Source organism: Haliotis rubra, unplaced genomic scaffold (assembly GCF_003918875.1).
Source record: "Haliotis rubra isolate DU_JTF1 unplaced genomic scaffold, ASM391887v1 Scf265, whole genome shotgun sequence".
Classification (NCBI taxonomy): domain Eukaryota; kingdom Metazoa; phylum Mollusca; class Gastropoda; order Lepetellida; family Haliotidae; genus Haliotis; species Haliotis rubra.
The window spans coordinates 469,557-495,904 of record NW_025766725.1 but is presented as its reverse complement, the minus strand read 5'-3'; the positions used below and the strand labels follow the sequence as shown (position 1 = coordinate 495,904).

The 26,348-nt window shown below is 39.3% G+C and overlaps 1 protein-coding gene across 1 annotated transcript in view; it reads right to left on the bottom strand.

Moving 5' to 3' along the window:
* The window catches only part of LOC124280314, a gene marked incomplete at its 5' end in the record, with an annotated part of 33,435 nt that extends 11,244 nt beyond the window's left edge, over positions 1-22,191 (bottom strand). The window contains 2 exons of the mRNA XM_046716213.1: positions 4,767-4,904; positions 21,795-22,191. Coding sequence (XP_046572169.1) covers positions 4,767-4,904; positions 21,795-22,191 — 535 coding nt within the window. The remainder of the gene's footprint in view (positions 1-4,766; positions 4,905-21,794) is intronic.
* Positions 22,192-26,348: the final 4,157 nt, after the last annotated feature.

The window sequence follows — 26,348 nt, the reverse complement described above, 5'->3', positions numbered from 1 at the left end:
TACGGTACTTATCTCCATACACTTGTCACATTACGGTACTTATCTCGATACACTTGTCACGTTACGGTACTTATCTCCATACACCTGTTACGTTACGGTACTTATCTCCATACACTTGTCACATTACGGTACTTTTCTCCATACACTTGTCACGTTACGGTACTTATCTCGATACACTTGTCACGTTGCGGTACTTATCTCCATACACTTGTTACGTTACGGTACTTATCTCCATACACCTGTTGCGTTCGCGGTACTTATCTCGATACACTTGTCACATTACGGTACTTATCTCCATACACTTGTCACGTTACGGTACTTATCTCGATACTTATCTTGCGATACACTTGTCTACGCTACGGTTCACTTATCTCATACACCCTGTTACGCTTGTCCGTTACGGTACTTATCTCCATACACTTGTTACGTTCGCGGTACTTATCTCCGATACACTTGTCACGTTACGGTACTTATCTCCATACACCTGTTACGTTACGGTACTTATCTCGATACACCTGTTACGTTACGGTACTTATCTCCATACACCTGTTACGTTGCGGTACTTATCTCCATACACCTGTTACGTTACGGTACTTATCTCGATACACTTGTTACGTTACGGTACTTATCTCGATACACTTGTCACGTTACGGTACTTATCTCCATACACCTGTTACGTTACGGTACTTATCTCGATACACCTGTTACGTTATGGTACTTATCTCCATACACCTGTTACGTTACGGTACTTATCTCCATACACTTGTTACGTTACGGTACTTATCTCCATACACTTGTTACGTTACGGTACTTATCTCCATACACTTGTTACGTTGCGGTACTTATCTCCATACACCTGTTACGGTACTTATCTCCATACACTTGTTACGTTACGGTACTTGTTACGTTACGGTACTTATCTCCATACACCTGTTACGTTACGGTACTTATCTCGATACACTTGTCACGTTACGGTACTTATCTCGATACACTTGTCACGTTACGGTACTTATCTCGATACACTTGTCATGTTACAGTACTTATCTAGATACACTTGTCACAATATGGTATTTATCTCAATATACTTGTCACTTTATGATACTTTATGTCACAATATTTATCGCAATACACAGGCCATGTCACAATATTTATCTCAATACATGGGCCATGCCACAATATTTATTGCAATGCACGGGCCATGACACAATATTTATCTCAATACACGGGCCATGCCACAATATTTATCTCAATACACGGGCCATGCCACAATATTTATCTCAATACATGGGCCATGCCACAATATTTATCTCAATACATGGGCCATGACACAATATTTATCTCAATACACGGGCCATGCCACAATATTTATCTCAATACACGGGCCATGCCACACAATATTTCTCAATACACGGGCCATGCCACAATATTTATGTCAATACACGGGCCATGCCACAATACTTATCTCAATACATGGGCCATGACACACTATTTATCTCAATACACAGGCCATGTCACAATATTTATCTCAATACATCGGCCATGCCACAATATTTATCTCAATACACCGGCCATGCCACAATATTTATCTCAATACACAGGCCATGCCACAATATTTATCTCAATACACAGGCCATGCCACAATATTTATCTCAATACACCGGCCATGCCACAATATTTATCTCAATACACAGGCCATCTCACAATATTTATCTCAACACAATATCATCTTATTTAGCTTGATAGTCACTGATCATATTATTTATATCATTACACCTATTTTATACAATATTTACCTCGATACACTCGTCACACTATGCTACCTATCTTGATATCTCAATACACTTGTCATACATATCTCAAAGAAATGGTCACGACACGACACTGTTTATTATATAGAAGTTCTCTAAATATCATCCAAGAATCCCATATCTGCCCTAGAGCCGAGGCTGATGAAATATTAACAATGGGCATTAGCACCTGACATGTGGGGAATCGAACCCAGATCTTCACTGTGACGAGCGAACGCTTTAACCACTAGGCTACCCCACCGCCCATTTGCCCATTGAAGTAAATGTGCATTCAGAAAAAGGTTCTAAATTGTCTCTATGAAAAAATCCAGCCTTGTAAAAGGCTTGTCAGGCCAACGCTTCAACCACTAGGCTATTCAACCTCCCAGTCATGTTTGATATTCAGTTACATTCATAACCTGACATTTAGTCTGAGAAATATAGTAATCTTATCTAGAAATATACATGTATCTATAAATATATAAATAAAAAATCCAAAGGACCCCGGAACAGTTGTATTTTCAGCAGCTGTGGCAATCAAGATTTGCCAAATCATTCTCGACTCGAAGTTACAAGCTATCCTAACATTATACTTTATTCCAGGATTATGAATGACGTAGTGCTAGTATCGCTTTGTTTACATGGTGCCAGGCTATCATTGTTCTAATCTCTTGACACAGAAGACTGACCGACCATCACAGAGTAGCATGATCATTATAACTGGTACACACTCTTCAGGAATGTCTAGGACGGCCCTGTTGCAGACAAAACAGCACCTCGCAGCCAAGTGATTCTAGAGCTTGCTGGAGAGTTTCCAAAAACTTAATCCTTTATGAAATCCATATCCCACCCCCCACAAAGCTCACTGCTTGGTGTTGAATTATCCCAGAGGGAAGAATATTATGCTGCTTGGTTTTGAGGGGGAATTTCATACGGAACTTTATAAATCTGTTCCACAAAATGTTCAAAAACAGTTATTACTGTGATATTTAATTCTATATTGAGTCTCTGAATATATATAATGTTGATACAAACAAAACAAATCCATAAAAATTGAAAAGGAGTCCCAGTGACATGGGACATAAACCTGGGAAAATCTAGACTTACTTCATTTAGGGCTTCAGCATTGCAGGAAGGTTATAATGGACAGAAGGAACAATAATATGGTTCAGGGACTGTGAGACAAACGGACACAAAATGATGGTTAAAATGATCGGTAATCAGATTTATCGTCAATGGGAAAAACTATTAACGATCATAGATATGAAAGTTGTGTCACTGATAATATCGTATATTAACTACTGTGATAAAATATAGTTTTAAGTTACACACACATCACACAAAGTATATTCATGGGCTGTTTCGAAATTATGTTCAGGGCGTGATTTTAGTAATACAAACCAAAATATTTCAAAATTCATTAGTGATGTGAAATACGTTGATTTATTTCTGAAAGTGTTGGCATTTCTTGCTCAAAGTTTGGTCTCCGATATCTATCGAAAAACAATCGATATTTAATCTTTATTATCTATATCAATAGGCAGCCCTACAGGCCTTAGACACTTGATGTCCTTGAAACTAGTGTTATAGCTGAAAATACATGTGTCTGGCTGTCATGGAAAAATATTACATGTTTTGAAGAAGAGACTGAAAAAATTATTCTTTCTAAAAAAATGTCCTCCCAATCCACTGAATATTAAGTGGACACACCCATAATTCATTTCCCTAAGTAATTAATGATAGTATTCGTTTTTAATATTTGCGCATTAATGACCTAATTCATCATATGGAATGTTATTTCTGCACAAAGATCTTGCTTTGTTTCCAGCATGACAGACATAGTTCTACGAAATTCAGTTTTCAATTACAAAAAGGACCATATTTGTGTTCAATGATTTATAAACGTTATTGAATTAATGTAGTTGTCCCCATGATGTGAAGGAATAATCAAGCCGTTCTGTCAGATGTGATTTCATAGGCTATGTCAATCAGAGACTTGCTTTAGAAAAAGGGCACATTACTTTGTCTTTTGTACTGTGAGTTAAGCTTAACGCTGCTTTATGATAAAGGACATAGTTTCATAGCGATAACCTACTGGGAAACCATGCCGCAGTTTGACTTGGTTTGTAGCTATATGGCGGCGGTCTGTAAATAATCAAGTCTGGACCAGACAGTCGAGTGATCAACACCTGATGAGCATCGATCTGTACAATGACATGGTCAACCAATTCAACAAGCCTGACCACCGAATCCTGTTATTCGCCTCTAAAGACAAGCATGGGTTACTGAAGATCAATTCTAACCAGGGGTGGAAATAACTGTAAAAATAAAATTATCATAATAAAATATCATTTTTCCACTACATTGTATACCGGCTGGTTTTCTTTTTGATGTTTTAAATAAGCAACATAATTAACGTTGGAAAGTCAACTGGACACTGGTACAGCGTGCTTGCCCGACAGAAAAAAACACTGCACTGGGATGCCGGGCAATGGGTTATTTTCACCCGTCTAACCCAGGGCCTAGATTTTCGAAGCTCTAACTAAAATTAACTTATGACTATCTTAGCGCTAAGAGAGCTTCGAAAATCTGCCATCTAGACCCTGATCTGCTGGAGCTGAACAACAGGGCACGGCTGTCACAGTTTGACATGGATACCCTCATATAGCATGCTGACTCTGAGCTGAACAACAGCAGGCACAGTAACAACAAGTACCATTTTTAAACATTTTTTCCAAGAGGATCAATTCACAAATCTTCCATTCTCCATTCCACTCCATTGTGGTACTGACAGATCAGGGATCATATTCTGGATGAACCTAGCATTTGAACCCATGATGAGCTGATTCTGTCACAGTGAAGGGACACTACTCTGGGCAACACATAGGTGGATGTAGTCCTAAGCTCACATCATATACAAACACATATTTTGAACGTGAACTTATTGATTCATCAAAATAGCCAGTTTTATGTTCTCACCTGTAATGTCTTCTTCCGTTCCCCCATTCATGAGTGGAGGGAGAACGGGGAACATTGTTCCCGGCGACACCTGGTGAGGAACGTTGGGCTGCTGCCAGAAGGACTGCGGCAATGCTCGACATCTCATCGGGAGTGGATCTAAACAAAACAGAAATAGTTGTACAACTGACGACACTGACAACACTGACTGTACAGGGGTGGGGTAGCCTAGTGGTTAAAGCGTTCGTTCGTCACACCGAAGACCCGGGTTCGATTCCCCACATGGGTACAATATGTGAAGCCCATTTCTGGTGTCCCCCGCCGTGATATAGCTGGAATATTGCTAAAAGCGGCGTAAAACTAAACTCACTCCAGTAGTGATGGAGACAGTTTTACAAGATTTTGTGTTTTCTCAATTTTCGCTAAGTAATCGTGTAAATTTGTTGTAAATAAACTATTTTCATAAGTTTGTTAAATATAGCCTGTTCTGAATAGTTTGTAATAGGTTTACTTTCGGTATACTGATCATGCAATAAAGTTCCTAATGAATATAAGCTACGCTTGACAAAGTGTGTATGTGTGACACAATTAAATTGATCAACTGTGATGCACTTGTTATCAACATATACCTGTATGTACAACACATATAGCACTATCTTTAGTACACACCTGCTTGTACACATGCATGGTTTTTAGCATAAACCTGCAGGTACAATGCATGTATGCATGATCATGTATGCATGAAATCTTAAACATGTATTTTCTTTAGTATACACCTGCATGTACGACAATATGCATGATACTTCATAATCATACACCCACAGGTACAATGCTATAATACATGCATGATCCTTAGCATACCTCTGCATGTATAATGCATACATGCATGATCTTATACATGCATGATCTTAAGGATATCTTTTACCTGCATGCATATACACCTGCATGATCTTTAGCATACACCTGCATGATCTTTAGCATACACCTGCATGATGCATCTTTTAGCATACACCTGCATGATCTTTAGCATACACCTGCATGATCTTTAGCATACACCTGCATGATCTTTAGCATACACCTGCATGATCTTTAGCATACACCTGCATGATCTTTAGCATACACCTGCATGATCTTTAGCATACACCTGCATGATCTTTAGCATACACCTGCATGATCTTTAGCATACACCTGCATGATCTTTAGCATACACTTTAGCTGCATGATCTTTAGCATACACCTGCATGATCTTTAGCATACACCTGCATGATCTTTAGCATACACCTGCATGATCTTTAGCATACACCTGCATGATCTTTAGCATACACCTGCATGATCTTTAGCATACACCTGCATACACTTGCATGATCTTTAGCATACACCTGCATGATCTTTAGCATACACCTGCATGATCTTTAGCATACACCTGCATGATCTTTAGCATACACCTGCATGATCTTTAGCATACACCTGCATGATCTTTAGCATACACCTGCATGATCTTTAGCATACACCTGCATGATCTTTAGCATACACCTGCATGATCTTTAGCATACACCTGCATGATCTTTAGCATACACCTGCATGATCTTTAGCATACACCTGCATGATCTTTAGCATACACCTGCATGATCTTTAGCATACACCTGCATGATCTTTAGCATACACCTGCATGATCTTTAGCATACACCTGCATGATCTTTAGCATACACCTGCATGATCTTTAGCATACACCTGCATGATCTTTAGCATACACCTGCATGATCTTTAGCATACACCTGCATGATCTTTAGCATACACCTGCATGATCTTTAGCATACACCTGCATGATCTTTAGCATACACCTGCATGATCTTAGCATACACCTGCATGATCTTTAGCATACACCTGCATATACAATGCATACATGCACTTTAGCATACAAGTGCACTTTAGCATACACCTGCATGATCTTTAGCATACACCTGCATGATCTTTAGCATACACCTGCATGATCTTTAGCATACACTTGCATGATCTTTAGCATACACCTGCATGATCTTTAGCATACACCTGCATGCACGATGACATGTATTTAGCATACCCCTACATATACAATGCATACATGCATAATCTTAAGCATACTTGCATGTGCAATACATGCATTAATTTCAACATTTAACTGTATGTATAATGCATACTTGCATGATCTCAGCAGCACACACATACCTGCATGCACACACATATTCATGCACAATGCATATATGACTGATCTGCCTGCACAACACCACTCTTGAGACATGACTTGCTCTGCTAAGACAAGGACATCACTCTGGGATGATCAATAATCAATAGGTATGGATAGAGTCTACAAATGTCAACTCCACATAAATATTTAATCTGTATCAGAACAATGTCACTGTAACCTGCATTAGTGTTTTCAGAGCCAGTGATACACATAGAGCGATATAATGACATATACACCCGTGAGTCTGGGCCAACCAGGTTGATATTTGACTGACTGACTGAGTTTGGTTTTACGCCGCTTTTAGCAATATTCCAGCAACATCACGGCAGGGGACACCAGAAATAGGCTTCACACATTGTACCCATGTGGGGATTCGAACCCGGGTCTTCGGCGTGATGAGCCAACGCTTTAACCACTAGGCTACCCCACCGCCCAGTTGATATTTGAAATAATGTATGAAATAAATATATATTTCACTAGACATATACCACATGCCATTAAATATAATTGGTTTTCATTCCTCCATTCCAAGGAGAACGGCGTGTTCCTTCATTTCAGGCTAAAAAACATATTTCAAATTTTTCTCTTCATAATTTTCAGTAGATTATAGTGTTTGTATAAGGGATAGGCGAGCTGATTTAACATCTCTATTGAGAAGTATTTCAGTCCTACCCCCACAATCACAGCATGTAAGCTTGATGTGGTACAAAAGGTTGTTGGTTTTTTTTGGGTTTTTTTTGGGGGGTGGGGGGGGGCCCAGCTACATGTATATGTAACTGTGGTCGGTAAGTAATGGACCAGACAATCCAGTGATTGACATGATCAGCATTGATCTACACAGCTGAGATGTGACATTCATCAAGTTAGCATGTCTGACCACATTATCATGTTAGTCCCCTCTTAAGATTCAGCATGAGTTGCTGAAGAACCATTCTAACCCCGATCTTAATGGCATTGAAAAAGCGATTATGTTCCTCTACCGAATTCTCACTACCGGTACCAACCCTTCATGGTAATAGAAGCATACTTGTTTAGGAGATTCACACACTACGATAGTTGGTTCTTAAAACAAGTATATGTTTGAAAATACTGCTCCTAATCCATGTTTTAACATTGACCGTAGTGACACAAGATTTATTTAACTACCCTTCAAGCAACAGTGCTCACAAACAACAGAACAGGGTACTCATTACTAGTTTCAGCTGAACCAACTTGGTCAAGTTACATGTTGCTAGTAAGCTCAAAACCAGACTCAAGCTTTATATCCCAGATGGATACAGGTCTACTGTCCTGCACTATCAGTTAGGGGTGGCCAACTTTGTGGGCATTTCAAGTTTTGTATCTAAATTAAAACAGTATTGCAACAGTTATCAGATATGCATACTCTGTATAATACATTATCATCAGGGTTACAATTGTTCTGGGTGGTGGGGTAGCCTAGTGGTTAAAGCGTTGGCTCGTCACGCCGAAGACCCGGGTTCGAATCCCCACATGGGTACAATGTGTGAAGCCCATTTCTGGTGTTCCCTGCCGTGATGTTGCTGGAATATTGCTAAAAGCGGTGTAAAACCAAACTCAGTCAGTCAGTTTGTACAATTGTTCTTCAGCAACCCATGCTTGTCATAAGAAGAGATTAACAGGATCGGGTGGTCAGGCTCGCTGACTTGGTTGATGCATGTCATCATAGCTCATCATATCAATCACTGGATCGTCCAGTCCTGACTCAATCTTTGCCAGACCACCATCACATTGCTGGAATATTGCTGAGTGTGGAATTAAACAACAAAGAAAACAAACTCTACAATACGCAGCAACCTTGGAGGGTTCAATGCGAAGACTTTACTTCAATGTGAGTTAACATGTTGACTGCCACCTGAGTTTACTCGTAGTATAAATGTCTATAAATAAATCTCTACGAGTTATCTAGTAGCTACATCAATGGTATTTTGAAACAAGCTTCACATGTTGGCAAAACAGGCACAAGTAGCAATCGTCTCCTGACGGTAACAAAGAACGCCAGGAGACGTTTGTTTCTTGTGACTATTTTGCCAACACGTGAAACTTGTTTCAAAATACCATCTTGCCACTACGAGATAACTCGTAGAGGCAAATTCGTCCAGAATTGATACTACGAGTATACTCGTCAAAGGCAGTCAACGTGTTAAAGAAAACTATCGAACAAGGCTGGAAGACCTGAAGTTATAGGTGACCTATATAAACCACAATGAAATTTCCTTCTTATCCACTAGTGTTTTTTCAGTTTGGAATTCTTGGTGCGAACCAGTCACTTGCAAAAAAACCTGATGAAATAGACTACATTTGGAGACAGGTGCTTGGTATGAATGTTCAATAAATTAGCATCAAGACAAAGCACCTATAAGGGAGATAACTCCACTGGGAGGTAATGTTGCATACCACAACTCTTTATGGACAGAATTAATCATTAGCGGCTGACATTCCTGTAAGTGTTTTGAAGCCACGATCAATACATCCTACATCAGCTGCCTACAGCAGTGACTGTACTATAAGTGGGAACAACTACAACCGATCAGGCCACGCCCAAACATCGCAGCTCAATTATTCATCCATCTGCGTCTTACTTCCATTGTTTACCTACTGATAAACACTATTCAGCATATGAATCATCCAAAAAAATCAAAACTGATGTGAATATATCTAGAAATGCCTTGATTCTGGTAAAATAGTTGCGAATGTTTTGTTCCTAATCAGGAAAGCCACACTGGTAGTCCAGTTATCTAAGGTGACATAATTTATGGAGCATATTTGCATCTCTTGGGCATGCACAAAATCTATGACAGAGGATTCAAACATGAAAAATTCTATTAGATCGGATAAAAGTTGAATGTCATGTTAAACCAGATTACATTATGCCAACACATAACTCATTAATCGACAGTGAGAAAGGTACTGGACTTAAAACACATTCTTGACATAAGCCCACAGGGCAATCATAAAAGTTACAAACTACATCTCCACAACAGACACATTGTTTAACATTGGAATACATTGACTGTATAAAAACATACATTTTCCCCTTAAAACCCCGATTTCTCAAATATTTCCCCATTTTAACTTTATCTACTCAATCAAACCCCTTTTTGAAATTTAAAAAACTACATACAACTTTCGTTTGTTGAAGGATAAATATTTTTCAGTGACTGCATACAAGGTAAATATGTTATCGAAAGTTGAGTAGTCGTTGCGAAATCGCACTTGCGAATCAGGTATAAAATATCATGTTTGACCACTGTGTTAATCTGTTGTTGATAACAGCCATTAAAGCTTTACCAAGAATACTAGAGAGAGAAGTATCCGTATAATTGTCATAACTGTTTAATGACCATTCTTACATAATGGAATAATGATAAATTGATAAAATTAGTAAATTAGAAATATCTTTTATATTCATGGAAAAATGTTTATATGTATAGATACAGTTGGATATATATTTAAGTATCCAATCCGTTTAACATTAAATATCTCCCCATTGGTGAGGCTCTCTACAAGGAAGTGTTGTATACAATGTATTAAAGATTGCGTGTCAAAGTGGTGATAAACAACTACACTAAATGGAGTATACCACACTGAGCTCTATCTCAGTTATATCATAGCATGCTGGAGTTTATCTTACATTCCCACACAAGTACTCCAGGCAGGGAAACTGGGACAATATTTTTTGTTCAAAACTTGGATATTTTTAGGTTCAGGTATGCCAACATCGTATTTGATGCAATGGCATGAATGTATGCAGCCTCCATCTGACTACTGGTCCTGTTATCAATGAAATACAAGTCACCTCGACCAGGTCAACATATTAGTCATAACTATATGAAATTGGGAGATGTTTAGTTACGACTTGGAACTTTTGACTGACCTTAAAAGGGTAAATATTGGGAAAATTTTAGCACCAGCCTCTGATAATGATAGTAATGGGGAAACGTTCAATTACGATTTGGGACTTTTGACTGACCTTTGCAGGTAAATTGAAGTACCAGTCTTTGAGCAGTTCCAGTAAGTCCTGAATCATGGTCAACTCTTTGCATGTCATCAATACAAAATAAAGCCATGATTTGTCACTGGAGTCAGTTATATGATGACATGTCAGTAAGAGTGATGAAGGTCATTGATCAAGGTCATGGTTGTAGTGAGTGAGTAAGTTTAGTTTTACGCCACATTCAGCAATATTCCAGCTATATGGCGGCGGTCTGTAAATAATCGAAGTCTGGACCAGACAATCCAGTGATCAACAGCATGAGCATCGATCTGTGCAATTGGGATATGATGACATATGTCAACCAAGTCAGCGAGTCTGACCACACAATCCCGTTAGTCGCCTCTTACGACAAGCATAGTGGCCTTTTGTGGCAAGCATGGGTTGCTGAAGACCTATTCTACCCTGGATCTTCATGGGTCCATGGTTGTAGTGAGTCTTTGGGTGTCCAAGCACTGAAGTGATGCAACATAGACTAACGCTTAGTTCCTGAAAATGTATTATTTTCGTAGAAACAAACAATTCCTTTAAATTGAAAAGGAGCCCCAGTAAGATGGGAGATCCTGAACCTGAGGAAATCTAGACTTGCTTCATTTAGGGCTCCTGCAACTGACTGAGGAAAATATTCCAGATCTTGCACCAGAAATTCATTTACCCATGTGGGATTCAACCCGGGTCTGCAGCATTGCAGGGAGGCTTTAACCATTAGGCTACCCCACCGCCCCATCCAAAACAAGAAATAATGCGGTTCACGCACTGTGAGACAGACTATGGTGCAACTCTATTAACACTGAAATATTTACCACTATGTACCACCCAGATCTACTTCCATCTACAACCAAATGGAGGGCGGTGTGGTAGCCTAGTGATTACAGTGTTCGCTTGTCATGCTGGTGATCCAAGTTTGATTCCCTACATGGGTACAATGTGTGAAGCCCATTTCTGGTGTCCCCTGTCCTGATATTGCAGGAATATTGCTAAAAGCGGCGTACATCTCACTCACTCACTCACTACAACAATAAGCTACCATATAAATAAATTTCTAAATAATTCTACTTTCTAAATAGATTCCGTAAATTTTCGACAACCTCCAGGAATTCTACATAGATTCCAACTTTTACATATATCCTTACATGTTTTACATAATTCAGAAAAATTAGAATAATTTTTGATAGCGACCATTTCATAATCTCAACAAATGATAAGAAATATATCGGGGACTGTCAATTGTTGTAGGTTCGAAGGTTCGAAGGTTTTTATTTTCTCAACTTCCACCAACAGTGGTACATGAGTGAACTGGAAAAACATTATATACACATATACAATGGCACGTAACACCATCGATTTGCAAAAAGCCCTGTAATTAGCAGCAAAACCTTGGAGTGACATTGCTGCCGAGCTCTCCAAACACTGGCAATAGACGACCATGTAATGTCATTGATTGACAGATTACCATGTATTTATCTGTATGTGTGTCATCACAGCCTTCAGCTGCCACTTGGGCCTGGGTTTATGGTTCTTTGTTGCAGAGAATAGCTTCAAGGGGGATCACCACCACTTATCTCATATCATAAAGGATTTGTATTATCCAGCTGAGGTCAAATAGCTCACTTTCTACCTGTCTGTTTCACACAAAATAAATATAAATGATCAAACTTGTTTTGCAATTTTCAGTCTTGGCACTTTCAATTCAGAAGGTTATGTTAAACTGATGCATTTATTCAGATTGTATAAAAAGGTAGCATTTTCAATTTAGATGTTTTGATGGTTTTAAGTCTTGAATTTTTGAAATTTGAAAAATCTGCTGGTTTCCCAAACAAGAGTTTGATGCTTAAAATTGAACAAATCATAGGTTCATTCAGCTGCTTGAATTTTCAAGTAAAAGGATTGAGGACTATTTGTTTTAACTATTTTTATGTACAAAACATAAATTTTACCATTACTCTAAAATATCTCCAATATTGCCTAATACTCAATAACATCATCTTGTACAGATTCTCTGTGTCACTGTTAGATGTTGTCATTAGAGACTGGACTTGCGCTGTACTGTCTCCGTGTAATTATAAAAGACATAGCACAATACTTGAGTTTGCAGGGGAAAAAGGAGGTTTAAATTACTTAAACCATATTTTCTTGGCTTAGATCTTGTTTCCCACATTTTCTTACTGAAATTAACATAAAGCGAGTCCCTAACAACCATGACTTTCAAAGTACGCATCACATTGTAGCGGCTTTATCAACTTATAGTGATATGGGACTTTCATCAAGCAATGCTGATAGATACTGTTATATGACTTTTATCAACCAATGCTGATATATGCTCATGTATGAATGACTTTGATCAACCAACACCTATATATGCTCACATATGACCTTTATCAACCAACACCTATATACACTCATATATGACTTTTATCAACCAATGCTGATATATGCTCATGTATGAATGACTTTTATCAACCAACACCTATATATGTTCATATGACTTTTATCAACCAATGCTGATATATGCTCATGTATGAATGACTTTTATCAACCAACACCTATATATGTTCATATGACTTTTATCAACCAATGCTGATGAATGACTTTTATCAACCAATACCTATATATGCTCACATATGACCTTTATCAACCAACACCTATATATGTTCATATGACTTTTATCAACCAACACCTATATATGTTCATATGACTTTTATCAACCAACACCTATATATGTTCATATGACTTTTATCAACCAATACCTATATATGCTCACATATGACTTTTATCAACCAACACCTATATATGTTCATATGACTTTTATCAACCAATACCTATATATGCTCACATATGACTTTTATCAACCAACACCTATATATGTTCATATGACTTTTATCAACCAATACCTATATATGCTCACATATGACTTTTATCAACCAACACCTATATATGTTCATATATGACTTTTATCAACCAAAACCTATATATGCTCATATATGACTTTTATCAACCAACACCTATATATGTTCATATGACTTTTATCAACCAATGCTGATATATTCTCACATGACTTCTATCAACCAAAACCTATATATGCTCATATATGACTTTTATCAACCAAAACCTATATATGTTCCTATGACTTTGAATGACTATTGATGATGCATGACATTTACTGAATCATTCTGATATTTGAATATCATTAATTTATGCTGTCACCCGTGAAGATCCGGGTTACAAATGGTCTTCAGCAACCCATGCTTGTCATACTAATGGGATGAGGTGTTATATGACTTTTATAGACTAATACTGATATATGTCCATGATGACCTTTAAGGACTCATGGTTATAAATGAATTTTGCTGACTCATGCTGATATAGGGATTTTCTGATTACCACTCATTCACAAAACTGATAATCAAGAGATTCATTACCCTGGGAATTACCGCCCCATTTATTGATTATGAACATTCATACCAAGCGTTGTGGTGTAACTCACAATAAACAATAATGAAAGCAACAAAGTGTTATACTAGCCCTCGTCCTGTTACACCCAGTTCTTGTGGATTTTATTCCATGTAGTTAAATGGTAGTCCACTTAAGTACTTAACCTGTACATACAACAGATTACAAAGGTAAACAGCAGATCAATTTACAATCAGCTGGCAATTAACTCAGGTGAGACTAATGAGTGTTGTTTGAGATTAAGGGGGTCGTGGGGTTCTAGGGTCCTTGAAGTATCACAGGTAACTGAATCTACAGATCCTAGCTCTTGAACATTCTACTTCAGGGTTAACATGACGACCTCTTCCTTTAGACTCAATTTCAAACACTGTAAGTGTACATCAGAATGATTTTAGCTGAATCTATATAGAAACGTCGTCTATGCACTCATCTGCAGCAATCAACAAGAAGTTGTCATCCATAAAGTTGTATGTTTCAATTTGACTCATCAACTTCTAGAATGACAATCAAACAATTAGTCGGTTGTTGTCATAATATTCATCTTGTCTATTACAAAAACAACATATAAAATAATTGAAGTATCTCAAGTTGTATTTCAGTGGTTTTTGAAAGGCGATAATTTATGGATGTCAACTTCTTTATTTTGAGGTGAGGTGAAATGGGTTTAACGTCACTGAGTTATGGTTTTGTACTAGCTTTTGAAGCTGGTTTTATAGTGCTAGCCCAATATTCCATGCAACATCAAGCATGAATACCCCACTCAGACACATTATACTGACTGAGCCGAGAAATGGGCTTTACACATTAATGCCTATGTGGCAGGAATCAACAAGTACCATATTTTAACGGCTTTTGGTATGATGATGCGGCCGGGGATCCAACCCACGACCTTCCGCCATTAGGCTAACCACTACACCACCCCCTCTTTATTTTGAGAGATATATGGCGTTTCATAAAGAGAGTAAAAATATACTCTGAAACGTTGTATCCCTCACACTTCTCAAAGAGTCCAGTATTCTTTGGATTTAACAAATAGTGGCTTACCACACAGCTGTTTTGATCAAGTGAGTGAGTCGGATTTTACACTTCTTTCAATGTACAACTTTGGCCAATAGTCCAAAGCTCAGGTCAAGTAAAAATTTGTCAGTTCTGGTAGTGAGTGAATTGGTTTGAATGTTGCTTTGAACAGTATTCAAGTATATCTTGCTGTGTCGTGGATGGAAAGACTGAAGTGATACTGGTCTTTGATGTCTGAAATGTGTCAACCAAGTCAGCGAGAGTCTGACCACCGATCCCTGTTAGTTAAAAGCCCTCTACTGGTGCTCCACAAATCTCGAACCATAATGAGGGCAAACAAAGATTCCAATAAAAAAATCATATGTTTCTGACATACTGTTGGGGCATTATAAGTTGTTCATCTGAGTCCCAACCCATGGGCCCCGAAGGGTTGATGTACCCTTACCAAACGATGTTTGTTTATGATTTTGCTGACAAGAAAAACAGATTTAGAGTGATCTCCCTTCCATCGATTTGCATTCGCAAAACATCAGTAATTTCCGTACATCATACATGATTCAATGTTTTTAGAGATAAAGAATTACTACCACGAAGTACCAAATGAGTTGCCATTGACAGCGGGGTACATTGAAAATAATAGAAGAGCGCTCAGCCAATCAGAAAGCGACATTTATGTGTGAGGTAAGATAAAATGAATTGTGGCTCTGAAGACAACTGGGAACCCCATTACCTGCATGGTCTTGCGAGATTGGGGCCCCCTTCCACAAAGCGATCATACCGTTAATACTATCGTAAGCCACTGTCAAAGTATGAGAGCTACGATAACCTTACATTAAGATCGGGGGCGGTGGGGTAGCCTAAAGGTTAAAGCGTTGGCTCGTCAGGCCGAAGACCCGGGTTCGAATCCCCACATGGGTACAATGTGTGAAGCCCATTTCTGGTGTCCCCCGCCGTGATGTTGCTGGAATATTGCTAAAAGTGGCGTAAAACCAAACTCAGTCAGTCAGTTACATTAAGATCGCTCTGTGGAATGGGACCTGGGTAATAGAATACTGTGTGATAACACACAAATGTACTTAAAATGTACCTAAGAACCATGTGGGATTGGTAGGATCAAAGTGTTTGGCACATGCATGGTATTTCATCTGTATCATGGTAAGAAAAGCAAGGTTTATGGATGTCCACTTCTTTATTGTAAATAACATGACGTTTAGGAGTGTATCCTTGCTCCTTCATGATTTGATGGTTGAGTGAGTGAGTGAGTATGGTTTAACGCCACTTTTAGCAATATTCCAGCAATATCACGGCTGTGGACACCAGAAATGGGCTTCACACATTGTACCCATGTGGGGAATCGAACCGGGGTCTTTGACGTGACGAGCCAACGCTTTAACCAGTAGGCTAACCACTCCCCCTTTGTATCATGGTATGTCAGATAGTTGTTTCACACTGTTGCCACTTTGGTTAACCAACTAGTATTTGTGTAGTGTAGACTAACGTCTAGTTTAGAAATGAACATATCTTACACCAAAAAAATGTTCCAAACTGATCTTCATAAAACTTAACAAAAAGGAGCCAGATGGCTTTCTTAAGTAATGTAGACTTGCCACATTTTCTAGACTTGCATGGGCTGTATTCAGTGTTCACGAATAGCGTCTGACCCTCTGACAAATCCGGCAGATTTGCCAACAGTCCGATAGAAGTCTTCAACCCGCCGGCCCTAATGTCAGACTGTATATTTCACAATGACTTTGACTGAAGTTGTTATATGTGACATGTGACACTTGTTTGCCCTTTATAAATCTTACGTTTGTTAAAAATTTCAATGCCAATTATAAGAAATGTTGAATATGAAATGTGTGTTTAATTTTATTCTATGGGTCCTGTGAATTTTGAATGGGTCAGACAGACATCTGAAACTTACAGGACCCAATGTCCTGTTACTTTAAAACAGCATTCGTGAACACTGCTGTATTGGCTATACATATATTTGTTTCAGGGTCTGTAGATAACAAACCTAAACACATACATAGTATGAACCAGGGATTCAACCCACGACCTTCCGCTCTCCGGGCGGACTCTCTAACCACTACACCACGGAGGCGTTATTTTGAGAGATATGGCGTTTCATAAAGAGAGTAAAAATATACTCTGAAACGTTGTATCCCTCACACTTCTCAAAGAGTCCAGTATTCTTTGGATTTAAGAAATAGTGGCTTACCACACAGCTGTTTTGATTAAGTGAGTGAGTCGGATTTTACACTTCTTTCAATGTACAACTTTGGCCAATAGTCCAAAGCTCAGGTCAAGTAAAAATTTGTCAGTTCTGGTAGTGAGTGAATTGGTTTGAATGTTGCTTTGAACAAATCTCAAACCATAATGAAGGCAAACAAAGATTCCAATAAAAAATCATATGTTTCTGACATACTGTTGGGGGGCATTATAAGTTGTTCACTGGTCCCTCGGGGCCGAAGGGTTGATGTACCCTCGATGTTTGTTTATGATTTTGCTGACAAGAAAAACAGATTTAGAGTGATCTCCCTTCCATCGATTTGCATTCGCAAAACATCAGTAATTTCCGTACATCATACATGATTCAATGTTTTTAGAGATAAAGAATTACTACCACGAAGTACCAAATGAGTTGCCATTGACAGCGGGGTACATTGAAAATAATAGAAGAGCGCTCAGCCAATCAGAAAGCGACATTTATGTGTGAGGTAAGATAAAATGAATTGTGGCTCTGAAGACAACTGGGAACCCCATTACCTGCATGGTCTTGCGAGATTGGGGCCCCCTTCCACAAAGCGATCATACTGTTAATACTATCGTAAGCCACTGTCAAAGTATGAGAGCTACGATAACCTTACATTAAGATCGGGCGTGGGTTAGCCTAAAGGTTAAAGTTGGCAGCATTGAAGACCCGGTTCAATCTCCATTATAGGTACATGTGGAAGCCCATTTCTGGTGTCCCCCGCCGTGATGTTGCTGGAATATTGCTAAAAGTGACGTAAAACCAAACTCAGTCAGTCAGTTACATTAAGATCGCTCTGTGGAATGGGACCTGGGTAATAGAATACTGTGTGATAACACACAAATGTACTTAAAATGTACCTAAGAACCATGTGGGATTGGTAGGATCAAAGTGTTTGGCACATGCATGGTATTTCATCTGTATCATGGTAAGAAAAGCAAGGTTTATGGATGTCCACTTCTTTATTGTAAATAACATGACGCTTAGGAGTGTATCCTTTTGTTCTTCATGATTTGATGGTTGAGTGAGTGAGTGAGTATGGTTTAACGCCACTTTTAAACAATATTCCAGCAATATCAATGGCTGTGGACACCAGAAATGGGCTTCACACATTGTACCCATGTGGGGAATCGAACCGGGTCTTTGACGGACGAGCCAACGCTTTAACCAGTAGGCTACCCACTCCCCCTTTGTATCATGGTATGTCAGCTTATGGTAGGTCAGCATGATGGTTGTTTCACACTGTTGCCACTTTGGTTAACCAACTAGTATTTGTGTAGTGTAGACTAACGCCTAGTTTAGAAATGAACATATCTTACACCAAAAAATGTTCCAAACTGATCTTCATAAAACTTAACAAAAGGAGCCAGATGGCTTTCTTAAGTAATGTAGACTTGCCACATTTTCTAGACTTGCATGGGCTGTATTCAGTGTTCACGAATAGCATGCCTGACCCTCTGACAAATCCGGCAGATTTGCCAACAGTCCGATAGAAGTCTTCAACCCGCCGGCCCTAATGTCAGACTGTATATTTCACAATGACTTTGACTGAAGTTGTTATATGTGACATGTGACACTTGTTTGCCCTTTATAAATCTTACGTTTGTTAAAAATTTCAATGCCAATTATAAGAAATGTTGAATATGAAATGTGTGTTTAATTTTATTCTATGGGTCCTGTGAATTTTGAATGGGTCAGACAGACATCTGAAACTTACAGGACCCAATGTCCTGTTACTTTAAAACAGCATTCGTGAACACTGCTGTATTGGCTATACATGTATTTGTTTCAGGGTCTGCAAGGCAGACAAAGGTATAAAGATAACAAACCTGAACACATACATAGTATGAACCAGGATTCAACCCCATAATCATACAGGGCCGGTAGGGTAGCCTTGTGGTTAAAGCGTTGGCTCGTCACACTGAAGACCTGGGTTCAATTCCCCACATGGGTACAATGTGTGAAGCCCATTTCTGGTGTCCCCAGCCGTGATATTGCTGGAATATTGCTAAAAGCAGCAGAAAACAATACTCACTCACTCATAATCATACATGTCAGGACATACTGATCTGCACAACACAAGGCAACACCTTGGACCGCTGTGCCACTGGTGTCCCCGATGAACTGACAACATCCCAATCAGATTGACAACATGCTGACAATATGTAGTGAACATTTCCGTGAGATATCCACTTGGTCTATAACATTATAACATTGTTTAGGCACAAAGACAGGGTGCAGGTAAGGGTTTTTTAAAGATGTCATTAGGATAAGTTTGCAACTTTAGCAATTAGTGCAAACCTTGAGTCTTCTGATCTTTGGCTCGTCACGCCAGAGTTCAATTCCCCACATGGGTACAATGCGTGAAGCACATTTCTGGTGTCCCCCACCATGATATTGCTTGAATGATGCTAGAAGCAGCGTAAAAAACATACTCACTCACTCTTGTATTCAGTAAAGTAAGATCAGCTGATAATGGTCCGTAAAACACTAAAAGACTGACTGAGTTTGGTTTTACACCGCTTTTAGCAATATTCCAGCAACATCACAGCGGGGGACACCAGAAATGGGCTTCACACATTGTACCCATGTGGGGATTCAACCCGGTCTTTGGCGTGACGAGCCAACGCTTTAACCATTAGGCTACCCCACCGCCCCAAACACTAAAAGAAGTAAACATTATCTTGAGAGCCAAGTTTGGGAAGAAGACTCAAAAGTTATTTCCACAATTATTTGAGTGAGTGAGTGAGTTGTGTTTCACGATACCTTTAGCAAAATTCCTACAATATCATGGCTTGGTTTCACACTTTGCAGCCATGCAGGGAATCAAACCCTAGTCTTTGACAAGACAAATGAACAATTTAATTTAATCACTGGGCTACCTCTAAAACCATTGAAAACTAATAACACGATTTTGTAAATACTTCATTCAATACACAATTTATTCATTATGTATGATTAGCAATTCACCATCTTTATTATAGTCTGTTTGCAGTGAATACGTACCGATGAATTTCACTTTAAGCAAAAACATAAATCAAATAAAGTGAAATTAGAAGTACGAATCCTCATGATTTTACCTTGCTAATTGAACATTTAAATCTCAGAATTTTATTCAACTTAGGATAAAAGTTGTTTAACAAATGATCATAGTTTCAAATCACTATTATTGGTTTGTATTACAAGGGTGTATGCACATTAAATGAAACACCGAAAAGAAGTAGGGTTGGTCTAAGTTAACACTCATCACATACTGCATGTGTGCATTTGTATCACTGTTCCAATTACTGCGTTTACTCCCTTGTAATACAAACCAATAATAGCGATTTGAATCTATGATCATCTGTTAAACAACTTTTATCCTAAGTTGAATAAAATTCAGAAATATATATGTTCAATTGGCAAGGTAAAATTATGAGGATTGGCAATCTTAATTTTACTTTATTTGATTTACTTTTTTGTTTAAAGTGAAATTCATCGGTACGTTTTCACTGCAAACCAGACTATAGACATGTCGAACACAGGAGTCATGTCATTGCTTTAATGGATCGTGTGGTGTTCTGATGCAGATTTAACAGGGGGTATAACTGTTATTATCATGCTTACAGCCCAGCATGTATGACAGTATTCTGGCTGATATTGAATGGCAAAGTATTAACTAATGGTGGTGATAAATGTATGCTTTGTTGTAGGACACCTGTCAAATATATTGATGGTCACTCTTAATATCGATATAAAACTATCAATATATAAAATTGTCATGAATGCATTGTTAATGACCCAAACACATGTGCAATGCATTGAGTGAGCGAGTGACTGAGTATGGTTTTGTGTCGCTTTTAGCAATATTGCAGCAATATCACAGCGAGGGACACTAGAAATGGGCTTCACACATTGTACCCATGTGGGAAATCGAACCCGGACGAGCGAACGCTTTAACCACCAGGCTACCCCACCGCCCATGTAACCATGAAGTGCAAACACACTGAGTTGTATCAATCACTTCACCTCTGTATTAGTGTATTTGAACTTTATTCCTGTAAGATAATGTTATTAATTATTTAATGATTAAAAATTTCAGTTCACACATACCTCTCTTCGCTCTATACTTCGGAGGGGTTTGCTCCCGTTTTTTTAATCCATCACGTAACGACAATAGCGTTGTTGTTTTCTTTTTCTTATACCGAGACTTAGCTTCAATAGCTTGAGCATGGTGTTTAAACCCCGGTGGTCGCACATATATCGGCCCACTTGCTGTGCTGCTGTTCGGGGATGCCACATTTTCGTAGTCATGGTCATGTTCACATCCATAGGTCGACACTGATGGGCTTGTTGGACTCTGGGGTAGACTTGTGGGGAGGGGGGCGTGGTGGACGGTAACTGTGGGGGACTGACTGTCTGAGCAGTGTTCAGGAGGGGTTGAGACAAACTTGGATGCAACTGTCGCGGACTCTGTGGATTTCTTGAATTCCGTGGACTGTCCAACGAGTCATCTTCATCGCTTGAGAGCGACGGCCCCCTCTTACCACCTGTTAGTTTAGGGGGCGGTTGTGGCAATCTAGTTAATGTTGTGGTTGCCATGGTAAATTAAAACAAAACAAACAACAAAACAGATGTATATCACAGGTTATATAGTTGTATATTCCAGTGAATCACTTTAGTGGACGGTGTTGCATGTAAACCATGTGTAGAGGCGGAGGCTTGGTATATCACATATAGCTCCACGAGTGGACGGATAGACACTGAAACAATTTCACTTTTTAATTGTCACCTCATCTTGACAAATCCTCAGACGATGATCGACGAAGATATACACTTCGACGATCAATCCTCTTCAGTAACTATTCATTAAAAAACCACAACCACTGACACATATGTGACATTTGTCCGGCCTTCAGTTACGACGTGCATGAACACGATGTGTGCCCATACGCATAGAAATGTCAAAACATTCGGCCGGTCTAGTCGCAAACGTTTGCATCGAAATCCATTGCATGCCTTTGGTAAGACTCTTGCGTTCCCCGTCGTAACACTTCATTGCACATAGCAATCATAACTTCATTGTTTAAATGTCTGGCAAGGATGCAAAATACTCTATTGACACCACGTTGTTTTGGATCTGTTGATACAACAATCGTCGCCATGCTGCGGGCCTAAGCCTGTTATAACGAGACACATGATTGGTTGATTGGCCCATTGACGTCAGGGTACCTGTCAAGTTTGTTTGCGTTGCCATCCAATATTAATCTATGGTTTGTTTCAACATTTACGCTGTTTCGGAGGTCAATTCAGCCTTACATACCCACCAGTAAGATTATGACAAGGAGTATTATTATGGATAATAACTTATTTATAATACATAGGCAACATTTCAGGCCTACTTAATTACCAGTTTGTCAGGTGAAAGACAGGTTGGCTAACATAACATACATATAATATATTACCAAATAATTGAAGTCAGTGATAATTAGAACCACATATTAGTGAAACCAGTTGTGATAAGAGAGATAGATTATATTGTGCATTTTTTTATCTTTAATATACATAAACTCTACAGCATTTCTCTTCATTTAAATATTAAGGCAGACGCAGCAAGATGGCAGTTTCAGAAAAGTAACATTGGAAAATCTATACTTGCTTCTTTAAAGACTATGTTTTATTTCTTTTTTTTTACAGCTACGAGGACAAAAATACAGTTCTTGTCTGTTGCGCTACAGTTTGCCTGTGGTGGGACAGACAAGCCCAAATCTTGTTTTTTCCGAATTAAGTGCTTATATGAGCCAAATGGTTCAGTCCTGCCAATAATTAACGAAGCATACAGCTTGATGGAAACAACTACTTCCTTACTGCATATGGCGACGTTTTCGGTGTAGATTCTCACACAGTTATCTAGCTAAAAGCGACTGCAGCATGGTGAAGAAATGCCGATAAAACTGCCTAGAATTACAAACGCGCCATTCAATTTTGGTCCCTTTGTTGTCCCAGGATCCGCTGATCGTGGATTCGACTTAACCTTGATTCAATACTTCACTGATTTGCATACATTACGTTGCCTCAAGACAATTATCTCCACATCGGCCTAACATGCTGTGATATAATTGAAATACTGTTCAAAGATGCCTCAAACACAGTTCGTTTGGACGGTGGGGTTAGCCCAGCGATTACAGCGTCCGCTCGTCACGCTGAAGACCCGGGTTCAATTCCCCACATGGGTACATTGCGTGAAGCCTATTTCTATTGTCCTCCGCCGTGATATTACTGGAATATTGCTTAAAGCGGCGTAAAACCAAACTCGCTCACTCACAGTTCGTTCACATTATTTTGTTAATATCGTGAATAAGTGCAGATGCGTACATACAGTCAATACATCACTGCAGTTTATTTAAAGTCTGCCAGATGTCAAACATGAGAAAATGTATTTTGTAAATGATCTGTTGCAGAGTCAGCATTGCATGATAAAGGTTCAGATCTACAGCGTCACTAAGATGGTGAGGTGAAATTGGGTTTTAGCGTCGTGCTTGAGAATATTTCGCTCATATGACGACGTGCATGCGTGTGTATGTGCGGCTGCTTGTACTAGCCCAGACTGAAGCTGGTTTTATAGTGCTAGCTCACAGAGATACCATGCCCCAGTGAAGCATGAATACCCCACTCAGACACATTATACTGACTCCGAGCCGACCAGTCCTTGTTGTACCCATTAATGCCGAGCGCCAGGCAGCGCCAACAAGTATCATATTTTAACGTCTTTTGGTATGACGCGGTCGGGGATCGAACCCGCGACCTTCCGCTCTCCGGGCAGACGCTCTAACCACTACACCCCGGAGGCGGTTGCATCACTAAGAAACCAAACATCATTATATATAGTTCGCACTTCAAAGACCGAGGTAACACACAACTATTTCCAGGATTAGGTTTGAAATTGAGCAAGGTCTTCCATTCGTCATAATAAATCTCATGGACACGTATGCAATGTCCTAGCCAGATAAACTAGTGAGTGATATATTGAACAACATCCCCCGCCGTTACCATTACAGGCCTTCGTGACGCCGAGGCTGGATAACCGAGTCGCCGAATCTCAATAACCGAGTCGCCGAGCCTGACCATTCGGTCGAACTTCGTCGACGGTCAGTTGAGATTTACCAGGGTCCTCACAGTATGTAGTCGTGATACTACCAAATATATGTACTGAAATATGTCCAGGGTAGAAGCTGTCCACAAGTACGATCAATGTATTGTACAAGTCGGGGTAGCTATATGTTATCGTGATAGTATTATCACCGCTCAGGTCCAAACCTGTTCAACTCGACAAACATTGCATAATAGATGTCTGTTTTCTTAATTATAAGTAGTCCAGACTATAAATAGCCTAGTCTGATTGATGTATATATTTGAGATTGTTTCCTACTAGTCAGTTAATATAAAGTTTTATGTAACGGTCATGTGACTATTAAATGCTTCTGTTGGTTTGCTGTTAAACGCCGATCTCAGAAACAGACCATAAATTCGAATCAAAACCAATGAACCACCGATTAATATTATAAGCACCAACCCAAACCGTAACACGCAAACAGCCGAGCCTGACCACCCGTTCCTCGAATTTGAATTTGAATTTGAAATGAGTAATTCCTATTTATAAATACTTTCAAGGTTCATTGAACGTTGTATGGACTTAAGACGCTCACAATGTCGCCACAGTCAGGGATACTTCAGCTGTGGCACGTGGCCCATGGATAGTGTTCCCGTTACGCAAACCAGTGACAGATAGCATGAACAATGATTTACGCATCTTTCCAAATATGAACTGTCGCCAATTGTAGCTCTGAGATCACGTTTTCCGGACGGGCCGCGGGCCACACATCGTAACAATGCACCTGGGTCTTGATCCACATTCGTAAGCCTATGATAAACTGCATAGTTACGACAGGTCGTAACGTTACGAACGCTTTTTGGATCGGGACCAAGATTCTCCTGTTCGTCGTTGCTAATAGCAACCCATTCGTGACCAACTCGTTTTATTCCGGGACAAGCCGAATAGCGCTTCTTGCAGGTTACGGAAAGGGGCGAGTACATGAGGTGCCGAGATTTGTTGAATTCACATAGGTGATTGTTTTGAGCATTAAGAGAGTTACATCCCTTGGGTACGTTAGAAACCTATGATTGTGTGTTTGAATCTCGGGTCGCAGCTCACTTGGAGCAACTAACACATGTACCCTGAGCAAGTATCCTACCCGTCCTCTCTATTAGAGCACGTTCCCTCCTCATAACATCCTCACCATTTTGTGCACACACCTACAACGGTAATATACACTTTTAATTTTTTCTGATACACATTGAACTTATTCCTTTGTTAATGACTCGAAAATGCACAAATTCATTGGAACTAATAAAACAGTTAACTTATTCAAATATCGAGCATCACGTGACAGGCCTTAGTCGTCCGCGTGAAGATCAGGGGTAGAATAAGTCTTCAGCAACCCATGCTTGCCACAAAAGGCGACTATGCTTGTCGTAAGAGGCGACTAACGGGATCGGGTGGTCAGGCTCGCTGACTTGGTTGACACATGTCATCGGTTCCCAATTGCGCAGATCGATGCTCATGCTGTTGATCACTGGATTGTCTGGTCCAGACTCGATTATTTACAG